Genomic DNA, 18831 nt, shown 5'->3' with positions numbered 1-18831 from the left:
AAAGACAAGCAGTAAAACATGCACAAGGTAAACTTCGGCCTTGGCCTTGTTTTTTAATATAATGCCTTTCTACCTATTGGTATTCAAAGCACTTTACAGTCACAGACACACCTATTCACTCACACAAGCACAACACATTTACATACCAGCGCCAAGCACTGGGAGCAACTGGGGATTCAGTGTCTTGCTCAAGGACACTTCAGCATGTGGCACGTTCAGGGATCGAACCCCTTACCCTCTGGTCCACCCACTCTAACTAATGAGCCTCAGCTGCCACATTCTTCTGTCATTCTGCATCAACGGTATATTCTGGTTGGTTGTTCTTCCACAGAACAAGGATTTAATATTAGGTGGGTGTTTGTCACTGTTGGCATGTGAAGAAAAGTTTTTTTTGTAGTTTTTTTTTTTTTAAATAAATTAGCAATGCAGGGTTTCCTCCATCCACAAGATGGACTGTAAATTTACAGATGTTTTACTGCAACAGTGCACAAACATCGGTCTCATGTAGTGCCTTTCCATTATTTCACTCTACTTGTGTTCGCGTATGAAGGTGAAATTCAAATTCAAAAGCAATTTCAGTTTGCGGAATTCCTTTTAATACCAAATTTAATCTTCTCCAACAGCACTAAAGCAGAATGGATATACTGGTTAATGTGAAAACGCTGCTCTTTCTTTTCATTGTTCTTATTTAGTATGTTCCAGGATACCTGAGACAGGTATAAATTCAAAACTCCCAACTGCTGCTTTTTAATTTTTAGAAAATACACTGCAAAATCAGAACAGAATCTTTGGAAAAAGCACAAACTAAAGAAATGAGCAGAAGAGCATGTGGAGTAAATTTTAATTTGAAATGGCTAGGCCTGTCACAATAATCAATAAATCAATTAATCATTAAATGAAAACGGACTCAATAATTTTGCCAGCCACGATATATTGCCATGTACATGCGTGTTTGTTTTCCTCGTCTCTCTGTACCAAACAGGCTGGATGACAAGAGGGTTCACTCTGTGCATCAGTCTCAGCATCTGGATGCGTTGGTTCCATAGGGGAATGAATGGAGTGAAGCCTCCTGTCAGTCATCCAGTCTCTTTGTTGTCAATTGTCTCAGTGGGGGGAGTCGGAGCCGCTAGCATACACACACAAAGAGTGCAGCAAGTAAGCCTCGTGAAAAGTAGAGAGTAAGGTAATGCGAGTAGAAATTTGTAGGAATAAAAGGGATGATTTCAAAGAAGAATGCAACAGCCCCAGTGTGGGAACATTTCGAATTTAAACCAAATGAACAAGGTGAGCCCATTAACACAGACGAGCCAGTACGTCGTATTTGTTTGAAAGTAGTACGCGCACCTGAAACACAACCATCCAGTCCAGTTTTCCCAGCTGGGAAAAAAAAACTGCAGCTCTAGATGCAGAGGAGCCTTCATCCAGACAGTCAACACGTTTGGTTGTCAAAGTAAATATAAATGAAACAGCGCAAAATGGTGTGCGCTCTCAGAGAGTGTAGTTTGCTACATCGCAATAGATACGCAGCTTTTTAATACAGTTGAAATGCCAGCATTTCGAGAAATGCTACACTCATTTGTTTTTTGTGTTTGTTTTATTTATTTAGGATATTTAAAAGTCCTTGGCGTTCCAATTACAATGTTAAATACTCTAGAGAAATTAAAGTTTATTGCTTTTGAAAGGGTGTACTTGCATTATTATGCCATATCATCATTACATTAGTGAAACAATGGTCTCAAAATAATGTTGACAATAATATCGTTTATCGGCAACAAATTGTGGGACAATATATCGTCTAGCCAAATTTGACAGGCCTAGCAATGGCTGTGGCTCAGTGTCAGGACTATGCCAGTCCTGACATACAAACATGTAGTCGTTGTAGCGCCCCCAACTGCCCGAATTTCACGAAACTTAATATGACTGCGTGCAAACATATTATAATGACGGTTGCTAAGTTTCATAAGGACTGGGTGAATACTTCAAAAGTCATATGAAATGTTTCCGTGTCACCTGTAGCTCCCCCTGTTGATGTAATGTCACGCAACTTGATGGGCGTCTACACAATATGTTACAGATTGTGTATGCCAAATTTCATGAAGTTAGCTTTTGCATTTCTCGAGATATTGAAATGTTGCTTTTGTGGCGCCCCCTAGAGACCAAGGGTCACGAAAGTTGGGGTGCTTGTACAGAATCATATTATCATCAATGATCTGTAGCTTGATTAAGTTTGGGTATATGCTTCACAAAATATTAGTTTTGAAGTTATACTGTGCCACGCCGTAAAAATTAATTAGCCATTAACTTTGTAATCAATAACCCTGCTAAAGTTCTTTTGAGAACTTTTCATTATCTTTGTCCATAAATGATACATGCCAAGTTTGGTGAGAATTGGATGAACGGGCTAGGAGAAGTTGATTTGAGGTGCAATTTTTTCAAAAAGGTGGAAAAAAATGGCATCAGAGGAATCAGAGGAATTCTAGGGCACACGGGCAAACGGTTCTCGCAATATGAACCAAAACGTAAATTGGCTTATTATAGCGCCACCTAGCTGTACGCATGTGTATTGACACCTTGGCAAAGTGAAATGCTGGGACCTCTACCAATTTAGCAACTTTGATCCGTTTCGCCCTTGCAGTTTGTCCTGGGCAGACACTTTTAGCTAGGCAGAAGGAACAGAAGGCGAAGAATAAAAATCGCAACAAAATCAATATGGATCCTGCAACTTCGTTGCATGGACCTCTAAAAAACCACTACTAGACACTAGTAAATCAACCTGCCCTAAACTAATGGGCCCACTGATAGCAATTAAGTCTAATTAACTCAACTGCTTTATCTATGAAATATGCGCTCACTTTAAAAGTACTCTATTCAACAGTAAATAATCACATCTGTATAAATCAGGAGTGCGGCATCATTTCTGCTGTTCTGCTAATGGTGCAGTTGCCATTTCCCCATAAAATAATGTCTTACATACAGAGGCTGCTTTGTGAGAGCATGGCCTGATTTCCTTAAAAACTGATATTATAATTATCTTTAACAGTATGGAATAAACAGATTGACACATTTCTATTGACTTCAATTGACAGTTCGTTAGGAACACTGGCAGATGCATACCAATATAACAATCCTGCATTAAATCTTGGAAGGTTAAGGTATTCAGCATTTGTTTAAAATAGCAGAGAGAAATGTTGATTCAACTGTGTTTTCATTTTGGTAGCTGTGGTTTCTAGTGACATTTAATTGTACTGTGTTGTGTTGTACCGATGCACCTAAATAACAGAAACACTTTTGTGTTTAATGCAGTCCAGTTCAGTTTAAGACCACCACAAACTATTCCAAAATGATCATGCAGTTCAAGTACCACCTTTTTGAAGGCGTTTCAATATAAACTGAACATTATAACCTTCATGAAGGGGGATTTAGAGCAGCACTGCATACATCAAATGGACATACTGCAGTGGCAAGTGCATGTACATTATGATGACTACTTTCTCTGGACATTAAATTTTGTTTGATTTAAAATATTAAAAAGAAAGCTATAATGGCATAAACAAACTGATTTGGCTTGCCCAAATACATAATATCACCACAATGGACAACGCTAAAGAGGATTTTCATAATCTGTCAGTATGATGAAGCATTGTAAAATGAGAGTTTTAGGAACTACCAACCTGCAATTTGGGTTTAGTCTTGATGAAAACACAAGATTACAATTGAAATGGAAATAATAAAAACGATTAGCGGATGAGGTATATGTACTTTAAAGCTGGCTCAGATAGTTTTCTTCTTGATGACAAAAAAGCACAAAGAGGAAATGAAAGCAACATCGTTTCCAACAGCAGGGCGTAGCTTGTGATTAAACATCAAGTGACAGCAACCACATTTAATGAAGAAACTATATGAGATCATAGTAAGATGTCTAGATGTACTACCAGAGAGACTGGTGATAAAACACTGCAAATGATAAGACACAGCGAAAAAACCCTCACAACCACTAATATAGGAGTTAACACATAAATCAGTTCCCAAAATAGTAATGTCAAGTACGTTTAACTGGATGCATATATTAGGGTGCAGCTAAACATATCAATAAATCAGTGTGCACACCATAAAAGGTGTTCAGCTACAAAAATACAGCGTCCTGTACGCGAGTTAGCATGGACCTAGCATAAGTGGCTAAATTGTTTCTCTTGGATGTTTACCTTGATTGTTGCTCGCAGGTCTATCTTGTCCATGAATTCGGCAGCTGTCAGTGACATTGCTCTCTTTTACTAAGCGTTGTGCAAACAAACATATTCAACAGAGAAGATTTTGGATGTTCATTCCGTTTGAGCGCTGGTTCAGAGACTAAGATCATAAACGGGTACCGTTAATTCCCTCCCGCTAGCTTCTGCTTTCATGTGAGAGCTCAAACTTCCGCCGTATGCGGCACATTACGTTCGGCTTTTGATTGGACAAAACATCTGTCAATCCTTCCATTCCGGAAATGATTCCGGACGTAAACAGATCCACGTGATGGCACAAACATAACCTTCCAGTCACATGAACTGAACGAGGCAGACTACATTTACAGCTTTTATTACATAGACATCAAATCATTAGGAAATAAAGTGGCAGCACAATGAAACGATTAAAGAAACTAAGTATTTTAAAAGCAAATGCGGATATGCTGTTTCTGATTACGTCAATCTTTTTAGCCTCGCTCTAAAACAGCACTCACTTTCAAATCTCTAACACCCTCTATAGAAAATGGGTGCATGTTGCAACCGTTGCAACATTACAACCTACAACTTTTAATCTTTTTACACAGATGTCAAGGACCGGAGGTGGACAATATATATTGCAGTGCCAGTATATTGCAATTGCATTGCATGTGTAAACAACAAAAATGTAACCTTAGTTATTGTGCACATCACACTAATTTATGTTGTATATTAAGTTATGCACATTTCATTTTAGGACTGCAGGATTGAGTGTGACCTGCCATGATATAGTTGCGTAAAGAAGACAGCCTAACTAGAAATTGTAACCCACATATAACCCACAGCCCAGAGAGTCTGAAGAATGTTACCAAACAAGAAATCAGGGATAAGGAAATATTGTGCATCTGTTATCAAGTTTAGAATATATGGAAAAACTGAACACATAAAGTAAATATTTTCAGCTTGTCACATGGTGAAATTGAGATCTTGTCGTCATTTTGCAGCCTTTTTACTATGTATTGCTTCTTTTACATTAGTAAGAAGCACATATTTACCATTGCAAAGATCATAATTAAAACATTTGTTGTAAATTATAAGGATTATTTTTATTGCTCAGTGTTTCATTTGTTTATCCATACAATGGGGAGATTGCAGTGTTCCTCCTTATCAGCTAGTGCTGAAAGTACAAGGATGAGTAGAACAAACAATATCTAAAATTCAGGAAAATTACACTAAAAGGTTAAAGTTAAAAATTCAAAGCATGTCTGTTATCAAAATCACTGACTTACATTTTAATATTTTCCCATTAATCTTATTAAATTATTCCCAATATCCTATTCGTTTCATTTTATGGCTTGTCTGTCTCACAGCTGCGGTGCTTCTGGCAGTATGACTCTGCATTAGAGCTTTTATCCAATCATATTTCAGTCATCATGTGTTGCCAGAGTCAAAGAAATCTGCCTGGGCCTTCACAATTAAAACTGCAGGCGGCTGAACACATTGTAATGACACTGTTCCTTTAACCGATCACATTTCAAGTTCGTATTCTCTGTGGCCTACGGTAGCGTCAGAGTTTTCGTGTGCTCCAGATTGGAGGGTCAGAGAGGTGCTCCATTTAAGCCAAACTAGTGGTTCATGTTGTTGTCCCCGTTAACGTTTTAATAGCTATTTTTTGAACCCACAATGGCGGAAGCAAGGGAGGGTATCGATTTGGTATAAATCAGTACCATGACTTTAATATTACTTCACAGCGTGTTGTAAGATAATATAATGATAATGATATAAAAAATAGCTGGGATAAAGCAGTATATCTCCAAAGCCTTTTCCGTGTGTAGCAGCTAAGGCTCTAATAACAGCCTCCTTCTCTCTGTTCGGCCATATATATATCTATATATATAGATATATAGATATATATATGGAGATCTCATTTTTTTATTTTATTTTTTATGTTGTTTTCATGTTTGGTTGGGTTCCAACATTCATTTGTGTAATTGAGTATACTGTTTTTGTACATAATTGTTAGCTACGATTCACTGAAAAAATGGTTTGGATAATTCAGTTGGCCGTATTTGTTTGGTGTTGATAATTTTACATGCAATTGGGCCAGATGCGTATGTAAGGGTTCTTGTTACAAATAAGCACAGTGTATTGTAAGTGAAAGAATACCTTGAAAGTTAGTGCCCACACTGCCCACCACCATGGCTCAGCCCTCTGCTGTACACATGCACATGACTACGAGGCCATGTCAGACTCCAACATCATCTTCAAGTTTGCTGATGACACCTCTGTTGTGGAATTAATCTCCCACAATGACGAGACAGCCTACAGGAGGGAGGTCTCCCACCTGGAGGACTGGTGCCGGGAAAACCACTTCCTACTGAACGTCAGCAAAACAAAGGAACAAATAGTGGACTTCAGCAGGAAACAGCAGAGGGACTACGACAGTGCTTCTCAATATTTTCTGTCATGCCCCCCTTAGGGGGACAGAATTGTTTTTCACGAATTGAAATACTATTGAGAACCTGATAATATTTAATTATTTATTTAGGGGGGCGGCTGTGGCTCAGTAGGTAGAGCGGGTTGTCCACGAACCAGAGGGTTAGCGGCTCGATCCCCGGAATGTGCCACATGCCGAAGTGTCCTTGAGCAAGACACTGAACCCCCAGTTGCTCCCAGTGCACTGGTGTGTGAATGTGTGTGTGCTTGTGTGAACGAATGGGTAGATGCGTCCATGACTGTAAAGCGCTTTGAGTGCCAATAGGTAGAAAAGTGCTATATAAAAGCAAGGCCATTCACCATTTACCATTTATCTGTACAAACCACTGTATGAGTTGCTGGCACCAATATTCTGCATACAATCACCTGATTATCAAAATAGAATAATAAAATGAGCTGAGATAACATCTGCATCTAAAACAATTTCCAAGGTCAGTTTATTAACTCAATTTGTAACATTAAAACAAGACCTCTCAGTCTGTGTGATTCTCAAAACAGAAAAAAGTGCAAATGATTCACTGGGATATCATGTGAGTTTTTTTGCACCTTGTGATGTGGTGGGCAACTTTGTACAAGGCTAACAGTGCTTTTTTATTTACTGAACTCATGCTCCCAAATTGACCGGCCTGTTGGCGATACCCTCCATCAGCTCTGTTCCTGTGTACTACTTCTACCTCCCCAGAAATGTAACTACAGGCTGCAGCAACTCACACTGCAAGAGCTGTGATTGGTCCACTTGGTAGTAGCGTATTTCTGCTTTAGTATTTACGGCTGCTTCTCCAGCAATTTTCAAATTGATTGTGTTGGATCAATAAAGATGGAACACAGCGAGGAAAGGTTAACTGAGGAGGTTTGGAGATACAAATGTTTGTATGACTCGTCTTCAGCAAAATTTCAGTGAAAGTTTCAGTCGCTATTGTTGAAAGTGAAGCATGGGTTTTGAGTGGTGTTTTTACAGAGTGAGCCAGACTGATGAATGCACAAGAATAAATGTCCCGCAGAGGGATAAACTACGCTTTACATCCACTTATTATCAGTGGCTCTGATGTGGAAAGAGTGGACACTTTTAGATACTTAGAGTGACCATCTCACAGGACCTGTCATGGACTCAACATCTGAACACCATTGTAAAGAAGGCCAGACAAGTATCTCTACTCCCTCCCACGCTTCAAAGACTTTAAGCTCCCTCTCAAGGTGCTCAGGAATTTTTACACCCGCACCACTGAGGGCATCTTGTGTGGAAGCTTTACTACCTGGTTGGGAAACTGCACCAGGCAGGACTTCCTTCAAAATGGTGGTCTCTTCAACCTGCAGGACATTTACACAAATGTCTAGGGCTTCTCCCTACTCCCATCAGGCCGGCATTTCTGCTGTCTGAGGACAAAAACTGAGATGCTGAAGAAGAGTTTTTATCCCCATACCATCCATCTGCTCAACTCTGAGCCTTCACTCAACTTTCAAGTATCACTGCATTACTGTACCTTGCACTTTATTGACACAGCTGCAATATTGTAAATGTATGTATATAAAACAGCTACCCCCTTTTAAGTTTGCAGTTTATTATTAGGGGTCCATGCAAATGAAGTTGCGTCTTCTACTTCTTCTTATTATTATATATTATTATAATGGGGCGGCACAATGGCGAGGTGGTCAGCACTGATGCCTCACAGCGAGAAGGTCCCGGGTTCGAATCCATGGGCCGACCGGGCCTTTCTATGTGGAGTTTACATGCTCTCCCTGTGTCTGCGTGGGTTCTCTCCGGGTACTCCGGCTTCCTCCCACCATCCAAAGACATGCTTGTTAGGTTCATTGGTGATTCTAAATAGGTGTGAGTGTGAATGGTTGTCTGTCTCTCAGTTTTGTCTCTCGCCCGATGACAGCTGGGATAGACTCCAGCAGACCCCGCGACCCTTAACAGGAACAAGCGGTTACAGAAGATGATAACCCTAACCCCAACCCATCACTGCGCCCATAGGCGTGTCTAGCCCGTTTTGTCCCAGCACACCTTGAGATAAGCAATAAAAATTGGTTGTTTTATTTTATTTTAAAAGGGTTTGTCTATGATAAGATGACAAAAATAGCACAATCGAAGAAAGTACGTGGTTTAAAAATAATATTTTAACCCCCCCCCCAGTGGTATGATCCACCTCTCTCGTTTACCCCTCCCTCCCCCAGCACGCAGCGCACACACACCTTAGGTGATGTCTCTCCTCAGTGCATCAGGGATCACAGCTCGTTCACCCCTGAACACTACTCCATCTTGTTAGCTCAGCTCCTCCTGGAACTGGAAATGCCTGATTTCACTTGGTGTTCTGGACTTGTCCTTTGGCCATCCCTGGTGCATAGTATCAGTGTGAATCTATAGTGTCGCAGAGCAGATGACATGGAGTCTGTCTTGTGGCTCTTGTCTCTAATTGCAGTTTGCATTCCAAACATCGCAAATTTTTGTCAGTACACGATTTCCACACCGATTACACTGATGCACACGTCAGAGCTTGGCTATATACATAATTCAATTCAATTCAATTTTATTTATATAGCGTCAATAACAATACAAACCGTCTCAAGACGCTTTACAAAAACCCGGCCTGAAACCCCCAGAGCAAGCCTGAAGGCGACGGTGGCAAGGAAAACCTCCTTTTAACAGGAAGAAACCTTGAGCAGAACCCAGCTCATATGGAGGGACCCATCTGCCTAAGGCCAGCCGGGTACAGACAGAAGAAAGAGAGAAGAGAACAGCAAAGAGAGAAGAGAAGAGAACAGCAAGATAAAGATACATCTGTCATAGATACACATATCTGACTAAAGCGTACATGTGGAATCTTATGATACAAACTGATGATGTTACATGACAGTTTGAAAATGTAAGAGGAATCATAGGCAGGTTGGAGAATTGTTCATTCAGGTAGGAGTGGATAACTGCAGGATTCCATGAAGACTGGGCAGGCTGATGAGACCACGACAACAGATGTAGTATAGAGCTCCACAGGAAACGCACAACTCCAGGCCAGAGATACTCACAAGAAGAAGGAGGAGGAGGGAGGAGGATTTGCTGAGAAGCAAGCATCATGCAATGCAATGAACATATAGTACAAATTGTCCCGTTCAGGTTATACGGCAGGACGGGCATGAGCTGAGAACTATTGACGGAGGGGTTAAAGGTGCCATTATTCTGTTGACAGAAGGAAATACAGTTAAACAGGTTGTCCTCGTTTAGGACAGCCACCGTGGAAGAGGCACCAAAAGCGCTGGAACACACAACACAAGAAGCATTAGACACCCCACGAGCAGATAGGTTTAGCCATTTGATACCAAACTTTGTTTTTAAGCCAAGGTGCTCTGAGAGGGTTATGAAAGGACGAGACCCCCCTTTTGGAGACAAGGGGGAAGGTGAACTGTTGGTCTGGACTGATGGTGGACTTCGGTCCCCCCACGAAGTCCACCACCAGGCCAGCATCAGGGCTAGAAACATGGCACTGGCGAACCAGATGGTGCAAGAGTTGCAGGTAGAGTGTAGACTTTTCTCTACCTGAGGCTAGTTTCAGGGATTATTCTGCCCTGTGGTTGAGAAACTAGTCAGTTGGTTGCTCTGGGGGAGTTCCTCGAAACAGCTTGCAGTGGCTCGCGTGGATCCAGGTGACTCTTTCAGCGACCTTTACTGCAGTATGAGTGACCAACAGGACCTGGAACAGTCTCTGCCAGCGTTTGGCCTTCCAATGCTTCCTGCAGAGCTCCTTTACAAGGACCCAGTCCCCTGGTTTGATAGGATGGAGCGGCCCTGAAGCGGGAGTAGGCAGTGCTGCTTTCACCGCTGTGCGGGCCTGTGTGAGGAAGTGGGAGAGGTTTTGACAATACGCTTTGACAATACGCAATCATTTCACTGTCACAACATTCAGTAGAGAGGGCCTTCTCCGGAAACTGTTTAAATGCCTCGTAAGCCAAATATGCATACGTCCCCACTTGTGCTGTTGGCTTGCGAGACTTCCAGTTTGGCGAGCATGTGAGAGCGGCATAGTCTCCATCTCCCGCAACTCAACTTTGCAAAAACCCGTATTTCTTTTACACCCTCAACGACCCAAGTAAGAAGTGACACTCTACAGACTCAGAACAACGTCGTGCCACCTGGAATGATGTCAAAGGCAACGAAACAGTCAAAGAAGAGCGAAAATGAAACTCCTGTGCTAACACATGCCTAGCTAGCATCGAAGGACTGCTGGAAAAACACAGAGATAGCATCGCGGCGGATCTTAAAAACTCCTTCGCTGCCCTGGAGTCGAGACTGGAAAAAATGCAGACCATGGTGTTAGATCACGGACAACATATCATCTCGCTGGAAACCAGTGCAGAGTCGGATGACCAGCGTATTCGTTCTCTGGAGGCGAGGTGTGTGGCTTTGGCTGATAGCAACGCCAAGCTGTTGGCGAAGACGTCCGACCTCGAAAGCCGGAGCCACAGGAACAATATCCAAGTCATTGGCCTCCCAGAATCAATCGAGGGGCCCACACCCACCATATTTTTCTCGAAGCTGTTCATTGAGCTATTCGGGGAGGAAATCTTAGAATCCCCTCCCGAACTTGACCGAGCGCACAGGGCGCTGACTGCCAAGCCACAGCCAGGATCGAGGCCGCGGCCGGTGATTATCCGCCTGCATCGCTATCAGATTAAGGACCTAATCATATGAGAGGCCCGCAAAAGAAGAGGGAAACTACAATATCAAGGAGCCCCCGTCCAGATCGTTGAAGACTATGCTCCGGAGGTGGTGGAAGAACGTGCTAAATATCGGTCGGTGATGGCAGAACTGTACAACCTTTCTCTGAGACCTGCACTACTCTTCCTGGCTTGCCTTCAAATAACACTCAGCGGCGGGACGAAGAAGAGGTTTCTCTCCCCAGAAAAGGCTGCGGCGTTCGCATCAAACTACAAACAGAGCCCAAGACAAAACTAGCTCAGTCGGCTGGACTGGGAGTACACAACATATACCAAGGCAGCTCCGGTAAGGCAACCAGGTCTCTTCACGGATGGGGAGGGGGGTTAGTAGAGGGATTGGTAAAAGGACCTTTTTTATTTGTTTTGTATCGACAAGTTGCTCTGTCTTATGGTTTGCCAAGTTTTTGATATCATTTGTTATGGTTCTACTTTTCTCTTGCTGCCTGCGTCTTAGAATCGACCCATTACCCTTTCTACCATTCGCAGTAACATGACAGGTTCATTAAATGGAGGTGCTACCGGTGGACAAACGGTAAGGTTTATCTCGCTAAACACGGGGGGCTTGAATGCTGCATTAAAACGAACAAAGATTATGACCCAGTTCTAGATAGATCGAGCTCCCGAATTATCCCACCCTCAAAAATGTCACAAACCTTGTCTGCCTTTATGGATCAGTTTGGCTACATCGACCCCTGGAGATTCACATACCCATCTTCCCGTCAGTATTGCTTTTTATCGCACGCCCATCGCTCCTTTTCCCGTATTGATTACTTCCTAGTGGACAAAAATTTCATCTCCTCACTTATCTCTGTACAGTACTTACCAATATCAGTTTCAGATCATTCAGCCGCAGTGCTAGATCTTTGTTTTGACCTAAAACCCAAACATTTTAGGATTTGGCTTGATCCTCTTTTACTTGCAGAGGAAAACTTCTGTAATTATGTTTCAGACTCAATCACAGTCTTCTGCGATACCAACAAAAATAAAGAGACCTCCGCTTCATTGCTGTGGGATACCCTAAAGGCTTTTCTCAGAGGCAAAATTATTTCATATGCATCAAATGATAATAAAAAACGCAGAATGCGCAAGGAAGAACTAGAAAAATCAATTGCAGATTTAGACCGATCACTAGCAGTAACAAATACTGCTGAACATAGGACTGACTTGTATAAAGAAAGGCTTAGACTAAAAACAGAACTTGACTTACTCCTCTCAACAGAAGCTGAACGACTACTTCTCCGTTCCCGTGGATCACTATATGAACATGGTGACAAGGCTGGGCGCCTCCTTGCTCACCAGCTGAAAGCCAGACAAGCATCCAACCAAATAATCCAGATTAGAGATGAATCGGACATAGTAGTGACCGACCCAAATAAAATTAACTTCTCATTCAATTTATTTTATCGTCGCCTGTATCAATCTGAATCCCCCAACGATGAAACCCAAATGGACGCCTTCTTTGAAAAACTAGACTTACCAAGAGTTTCACCAAATGACAATCGGACACGAGATGCTCCCTTAACACTTGCTGAGATAAAAGAAGCAATAAACTCAATGAACAGTGGCAAATCACCTGGCCCTGATGGGTACCCTGTTGAGTTTTATAAACAGTTTTCTAACCAGCTAGCCCCTTTACTTTTGGAGATGTTTAACTATTCATACAGTCATGGCTCTCTACCAGCCACCTTAATGCAAGCCTCTATTTCTCTTATCCATAAAAAAGATAAGGACCCTTTAAATTGTGCATCTACCAACCAATTTCCCTCCTACCAGTAGACGTGAAAATACTCACGAAAATTTTAGCCCGTCGCTTGGGGCCCATTGCGCCTTCAATTATCTTGGAAGACCAAACGGGGTTCATTAGTGGGACTCTTTTTCTAATGTCAGAAAACTTCTTGATGTTATTCACACTCCATCCTCCCCTGCAGATCCGGAGGTGGTTATATCACTTGATGCTGAAAGGCCTTCGACAGGGTGGAATGGCCCTATCTCTTCTCCTCCTTGCAACGATTTGGGTTTGGCACCTGCCAGGGCCAGAGTGGGACTCATTTTCAGCCCTGGAGTTTCATGCCTCAGACCGGCCCGCTTTAGATCACGACCTATTATATTAAAATAGTGTAATTGGTTCAGTCAAAACTTTTGACTGAATCAATTAAGATTTTGTTCAATGGCAAAATAGGCAGGCTTATTCCATATTACTTTACTATTTGCTTGCTTGTTCACACACTAGCTCACCTGTTTCCACCAACTTTCTTCTTTCGTCAAAAATTCAAGTCAGTTTCATTATTGTAGTGCTGAATCATCTATCATCATCAATTATCTCAGGGCATTTATCATATAGAGCAGGTTTACACCATACTCTTCATTATATTCATTCTAATAATATTCACTTAATGAGCAATCCTACCTGCACACTCTGGACCTGTGGGCTCATGGCTGGTGCTTGGTGATGCATCTTCCATCTGAGGGGCTACAAGACAAAGTTTGTGGCCAGTATATGTGGCGTCGCATCATACTATTATTTAAATTATGTAACGTTAGGTTAGACAGGCTATATGTTACAACGCCACGCAATTCATTGACTTGATAAGCTAATTAATTAACTTGAACGGTGCAGGTAAAGTTGCATTTTGTTCAACATCTTGTCTTACCCGTTTCATCGTCTTCATTGGTCGTTTCAGACCGCGAGCACGTTTTATTGAAAAAGCTGCCGATTTTTGCACATTTGGCTGCATCTGTCTCCAGTGCTTTTCTCTTTTTAATTCTCGCTTTTTCTGCGCCACCCTTGCTCTTTTTATTTTCCATTTTGCAAACACCCTGGCCTTGCACTTCTGGCTCCAAACACCACTGACAGTGTGCGGTGTGCACGGACGTCTTACATCAGGCTGCGTCTGCAAAAAAAGAAAAAGAAAAGAGCTGTAAGTGGAGATGGCCCAGCGACAGCGGTAACAGCATACACGTGATACCCACTCAGTGCCATGACTGAACACCGGCCCAAAATAAATAAATAAATAAAAATAATAACTGAACACCGGCCCTCGCGGCCCGAAAGTCAGACCGGCCCACCGGGAATTGTCCCGGTCCTCCCAATTAGCCACTCCGGGCCTGGCACCTGCTTTATTTCCTGGATCAAATTATTGTACTCCTCTCCCCAGGCGTCAGTACGCACGAATACACAGCGCTCCGATCTCTTCCCCCTCTTACGTGGCACACGCCAAGGGTGCCCCCTCTCTCCAATATTGTTTGCGCTTGCCATTGAACCGCTCTCCATAGCATTGAAATCAGAGGGAGGATTCAAGGGAATAAGGAGACATGGAGAGGAACATCGGGTCTCGTTGTACGCTGATGACCTACTTCTATATGTAAGCGACCCCTTGTCAAGCATTCCACCTATTCTCTCAAGCTTGGACTCTTTTAGTGTATTCTCCAGGTATAAATTGAACATCTCCAAGAGTGAGTGTCTCCCAAAACATCAACTGGCTACAGAAATCCCAACTCATCTCATACCATTCAAGACTGCTGTCATGGGCATAAAATACCGAGGAATAATGGTTACACGATCTATGCGCACACTGAAGGAACAAAACTTCTCTGCACTGATGGCAGCAGTCAAACAAGATCTTCAAAAATGGAATCGTTTACAACTGTCCCTAGCAGGTAGAGTGCAGACAGTAAAGATGAATATCTTGCCAAGGTACCTTTACCTCTTTCATTGTCTACCAATCTACCTCCCTCGATCATTTTTCAATCTTATCAATAGCATCATATCTACATTCATCTGGGCAGGTAAACGGGCCAGGGCAAGTATACATAGATGGACTGTTTGCTGGCTTCAACCAACTATGCTCAACCTTCGGACTGGGTAATACAGACTTCTTTCGCTTCTTCCAACTTCGTGACTTCGCACGAACGTACTCTCCTCAGTTCCCCCAGGCCCACCCCTCAGTTGTATAGACTTAATACTCCAGGCTAAGGCCACGTCCACACGTACGAAAACGATCTTTTCCCTCTCCGTTTTTCCTGGCATCGTTTCAAGAATATCTGCATCCACACGGATCCATTTCAACATGACTGAAAACACTACTTCATATTCCAGGCCTATAGGTGGCGCTGTTTCAGCTTCAGAAATTCACCAAAAACGGAGAGGAAGAGGCGGAGCATGCACATAAAGCTTGAGCGCTGTTTACAAATCGGCTTTAGAAGAAACCAAACTCAAGGAGAAATGATATTTTGCCCTGGTAACCCTAATAGGCTCAATATCTTCTCCAGCAGGAACACGAGCATGTAGTCCGCCATTGTTGTTGATGTTGTTATGAGACGTCTCACGGGATATAAGAGGTGGAAGGCTGCTCGAGGGGTGTGGCAATGACATCATCGAAACGCCCGTATGCGTTTTTCTCCGTTTTCGCCGTTTTTCCCTGTCCACACCAAAACGCAAGAGGTGCGTTTGCGAATTTTTCCACCCTGGGACCCGGTTTCAGAAAAGTGCGTTTTAGGGCAATGCGTTTACAGGATTCGTGTGGACGATCGGCCAAAACGATGCAAAACATCTGCGTTTAAATCAAAAAGCGTTTCCGTGTGGACAGGCCCTAAATCTCTCCCTAAGGGCCATGTCTCATATCTCTATAATCTCTTATCACCAACTAACGACTCGGCTGTAAATAAGAGCAGGACCGACTGGGAAACCGAACTCCAAATAAGTATTTCTGATGCCCTATGGAAAAAAGCGTTGGAAGCTGTTAACTCCTCTAGCTGTGCCAGACTTTCTGTCATTCAATTTAAAGTTCTCTTTAGACTGCATTATAGCAGGGACAAACTCTTCAAACTTTATCCAGACAGGACTACTGAAGCTTGTGACAGATGCTCCCAGGTGCCCTGTAATCTGATGCACATGTTCTGGACATGCTCTACACTATCTAACTATTGGCAATCTTTTTTTAAAATCTGTTTCTGATATCCTAGGTATATCTGTTAGTCCTTCGCCACATATAGCTATTTTTGGTGTGGCTCCTGATGAACTTTTAACCTCATCTTTGCAGGACAACGTTATAACTTTCGCATCCTTGATTGCATTTTTTTTTAATTAATTTTTATTTCTTGTTACCAGTACTTGCTGTTATGTAAGAATGATTTGAGTGCATTAACCTGCTGATATTATAACCTAAAGGTCTTCGAGATGGGTGGGGTGGGTGTTGGGATGTACAGAAAAATGAAATGTGACACTCTTGGATGTATTGTGTATTAGAACTGTCATACAATAAAAATATATATATATAAAAAAATGTGCTGTGGGCTTGTGCTCTAAGTGTGTGATGGCCTGTGTGAGCAAAACAAGTGGATCAGTAAAAGCAGGTACCTGTAGACTAAAAGAAGGGTGTAGCGGTGTGCGTGGTGTCTCACTTCCCTGAGCCAAAGCTGAAGATAAGGCTTCACCGGCGGCCCTCCCCGGAGGTCCTCTGTCCTCTCAATCGGCCTGGCCAGCGCTCCCTCCAGATCAGTCTTCGAGTTGAGGGCAATCTCGCTTCCAGTGTCCATGTTGTCCGCAGTGGTGACAACAATTGTGGTCTCCCTCAGGTATCCAGCGTCCGCGTCCACGCGACCCAGGTCCTCTGCCCCGTCCGCGGCCCCGTGGCATCTGTTCTCTTTGCCACGATTCTGTGGAGTTCTGCACAGGTGGGTCTGTATTCCCAGCAGAATGCCTGGAGTTCGTTGCCATATTTCCTCCCATCATCCGTGGGGTCAGGAAGGAGAGAAGAGTGTTGGATTACTTCCTCGGGGGACCACGGTCTATACACTAGGATAGGTCCTGCGGGGCCCGCCACTTCCACCGTGGGGGTAATGAACGCTGCTCCCATTTCAGTCTGAAGGCAGGTGCGGCTCGCCACCGGGGAAAAAGAGGATGACCCGAACAATGGGTGAGGTTCTTCGTCCCGGTCCTCCATATTCGAGGTTGAGGCTGGGAGTCCGGATGGCTTGGGACACTGCTGGGATGAGCGTCTGGGCAGACTCTGGTCGCTGGTCTTGCTGTCCGCTCTGGTCTGGTCTTGGTTGAACATTGGCCGGAGGGAGAGGAGAGTCCAAGTCTGGGCACACCTTCACAGCTTGGAGGGCCTGCACTGCAGCAGAATCGAGAGACAGGGGTGAAGCACCACTTGTACAATATGGAGGTAGAGTCGGGGGCGCCACTGATGCATTGTCAGTGCGGCCCACTACGACTCTACTCAAGTCCCGTCCTCCCCCCAATTCCTTTACATTGGCTTTCCTGGCCCTTATATGGAATTAGAACGCTGCCATAAATCGTGCGCGGCGCAATGAGACTCGCGCGAGCGCAAATCAAACATCCGCGCGCGCAATGAGACTCGCGCGAGCGCAAATCAAACATCCGCGCGCGCATTTTTGCCCCCCGAGCGCTTTTCCAAGCACTCGCGAGCTATTTTGTAGCTCGCGCGCGCGCAGAGTCCGCTCGCAAAACTTTCCCCTGCTCGCTCGCGAAACTCTCCTCTCCTCGCGCGGAAAACTGTCCCCTGCTCGCGCGCGAGTTATTTCTTTTAGTGGGCGTTTTTGTCAGTGAGGGGGACGGGCCTGGGGGCATGCCAATCACCATTGTATCCCCGAATATAATTGGTTGAGCGTATTGGCCAGTTGAACAGCAGGGTACGGCAACACTACTAGGACAAACGGGACAAACCACACAGCCCCGAATGCCTGAATGACATGTATTGTGATTTGGTGTCTTGACTTGAAAGTTTGCAAAATGTCACACAGAGCAATGAACTTCAGTATGTTTGACTGAGTGCTGTCTTTCCTTCCCTCCATCGTCGACATTAATCTGATAAAATGCTGATCATTTTTTGTAACTTGGATTCTGTTGCACAACGACATTTTTTATTTTGGTAAAACTGTTTTGTTCATATTCTCGATTTAGACTTCTTCTTTCTCCCTGAAAATTATAAACGTAATGTTAAAAAATCCTAAAAATAAATAAAAAAGATAGAAGGCCTGTAGTTTATATAGGCGTCAGCAACTCTCGATATGAGAGCAGTATATAGACGTATGGTCCAGATGCAGATGTGTGTCAAAATATAGTAGGCTATTTCTTATTAAAATCTTATTAAGGCAAAGATGCCCATGGACACTCTTTTTAAGAGACACAACCCTGCAAACATTTCGACGTCTAATAAACGTTGAAACAACGTCTAAACGTACACGTCGCCAGGAGGTCTAAAAGTAATGCTGAAAGGCAAATTGAAACGACGTCGCGTTGCAACCTCGACGTCTTTTTAACGGTCATAAACAACGTCCCGTTGTAACACAGATGTCTTCTAAGTGCGCATTATTCACCTTCTAAAAACGATCCAGTAAATATTCTGATATATATTTACAGCTGAATGTGTCGAGTTTTAGATGTTGTTTCTGCAGTGAAGTG

The 18831-nt window shown here is 43.2% G+C and overlaps 2 protein-coding genes across 2 annotated transcripts in view; both read right to left on the bottom strand.

Annotated features, from left to right (window-relative positions):
* The window catches only part of rnf13 (ring finger protein 13), a 63110-nt gene extending 58676 nt beyond the window's left edge, over nt 1-4434 (bottom strand). The window contains exon 1 of the mRNA XM_084547601.1: nt 4203-4434. The gene's annotated coding sequence lies outside the window, so the exon portion shown is untranslated. The remainder of the gene's footprint in view (nt 1-4202) is intronic.
* A 5638-nt stretch (nt 4435-10072) lies between these two features.
* LOC311490822 (uncharacterized protein) lies at nt 10073-14228 on the bottom strand. Its single transcript, XM_084548540.1, has 3 exons — nt 14057-14228; nt 13813-13875; nt 10073-10519 (listed from the first exon to the last, which is right to left on the bottom strand). Exons 1-3 carry the CDS (start codon nt 14208-14210, stop codon nt 10344-10346), a joined length of 393 nt encoding a protein of 130 aa, XP_084404666.1. The 5' UTR covers nt 14211-14228; the 3' UTR covers nt 10073-10343.
* Between the last annotated feature and the right edge of the window lie 4603 nt (nt 14229-18831).

Source organism: Chelon labrosus (genome assembly GCF_963514085.1).
Source record: "Chelon labrosus genome assembly, chromosome: 7".
Classification (NCBI taxonomy): domain Eukaryota; kingdom Metazoa; phylum Chordata; class Actinopteri; order Mugiliformes; family Mugilidae; genus Chelon; species Chelon labrosus.
Note: the sequence above shows the minus strand (reverse complement) of the source record. Positions and strands in the feature narration are given on the sequence as shown.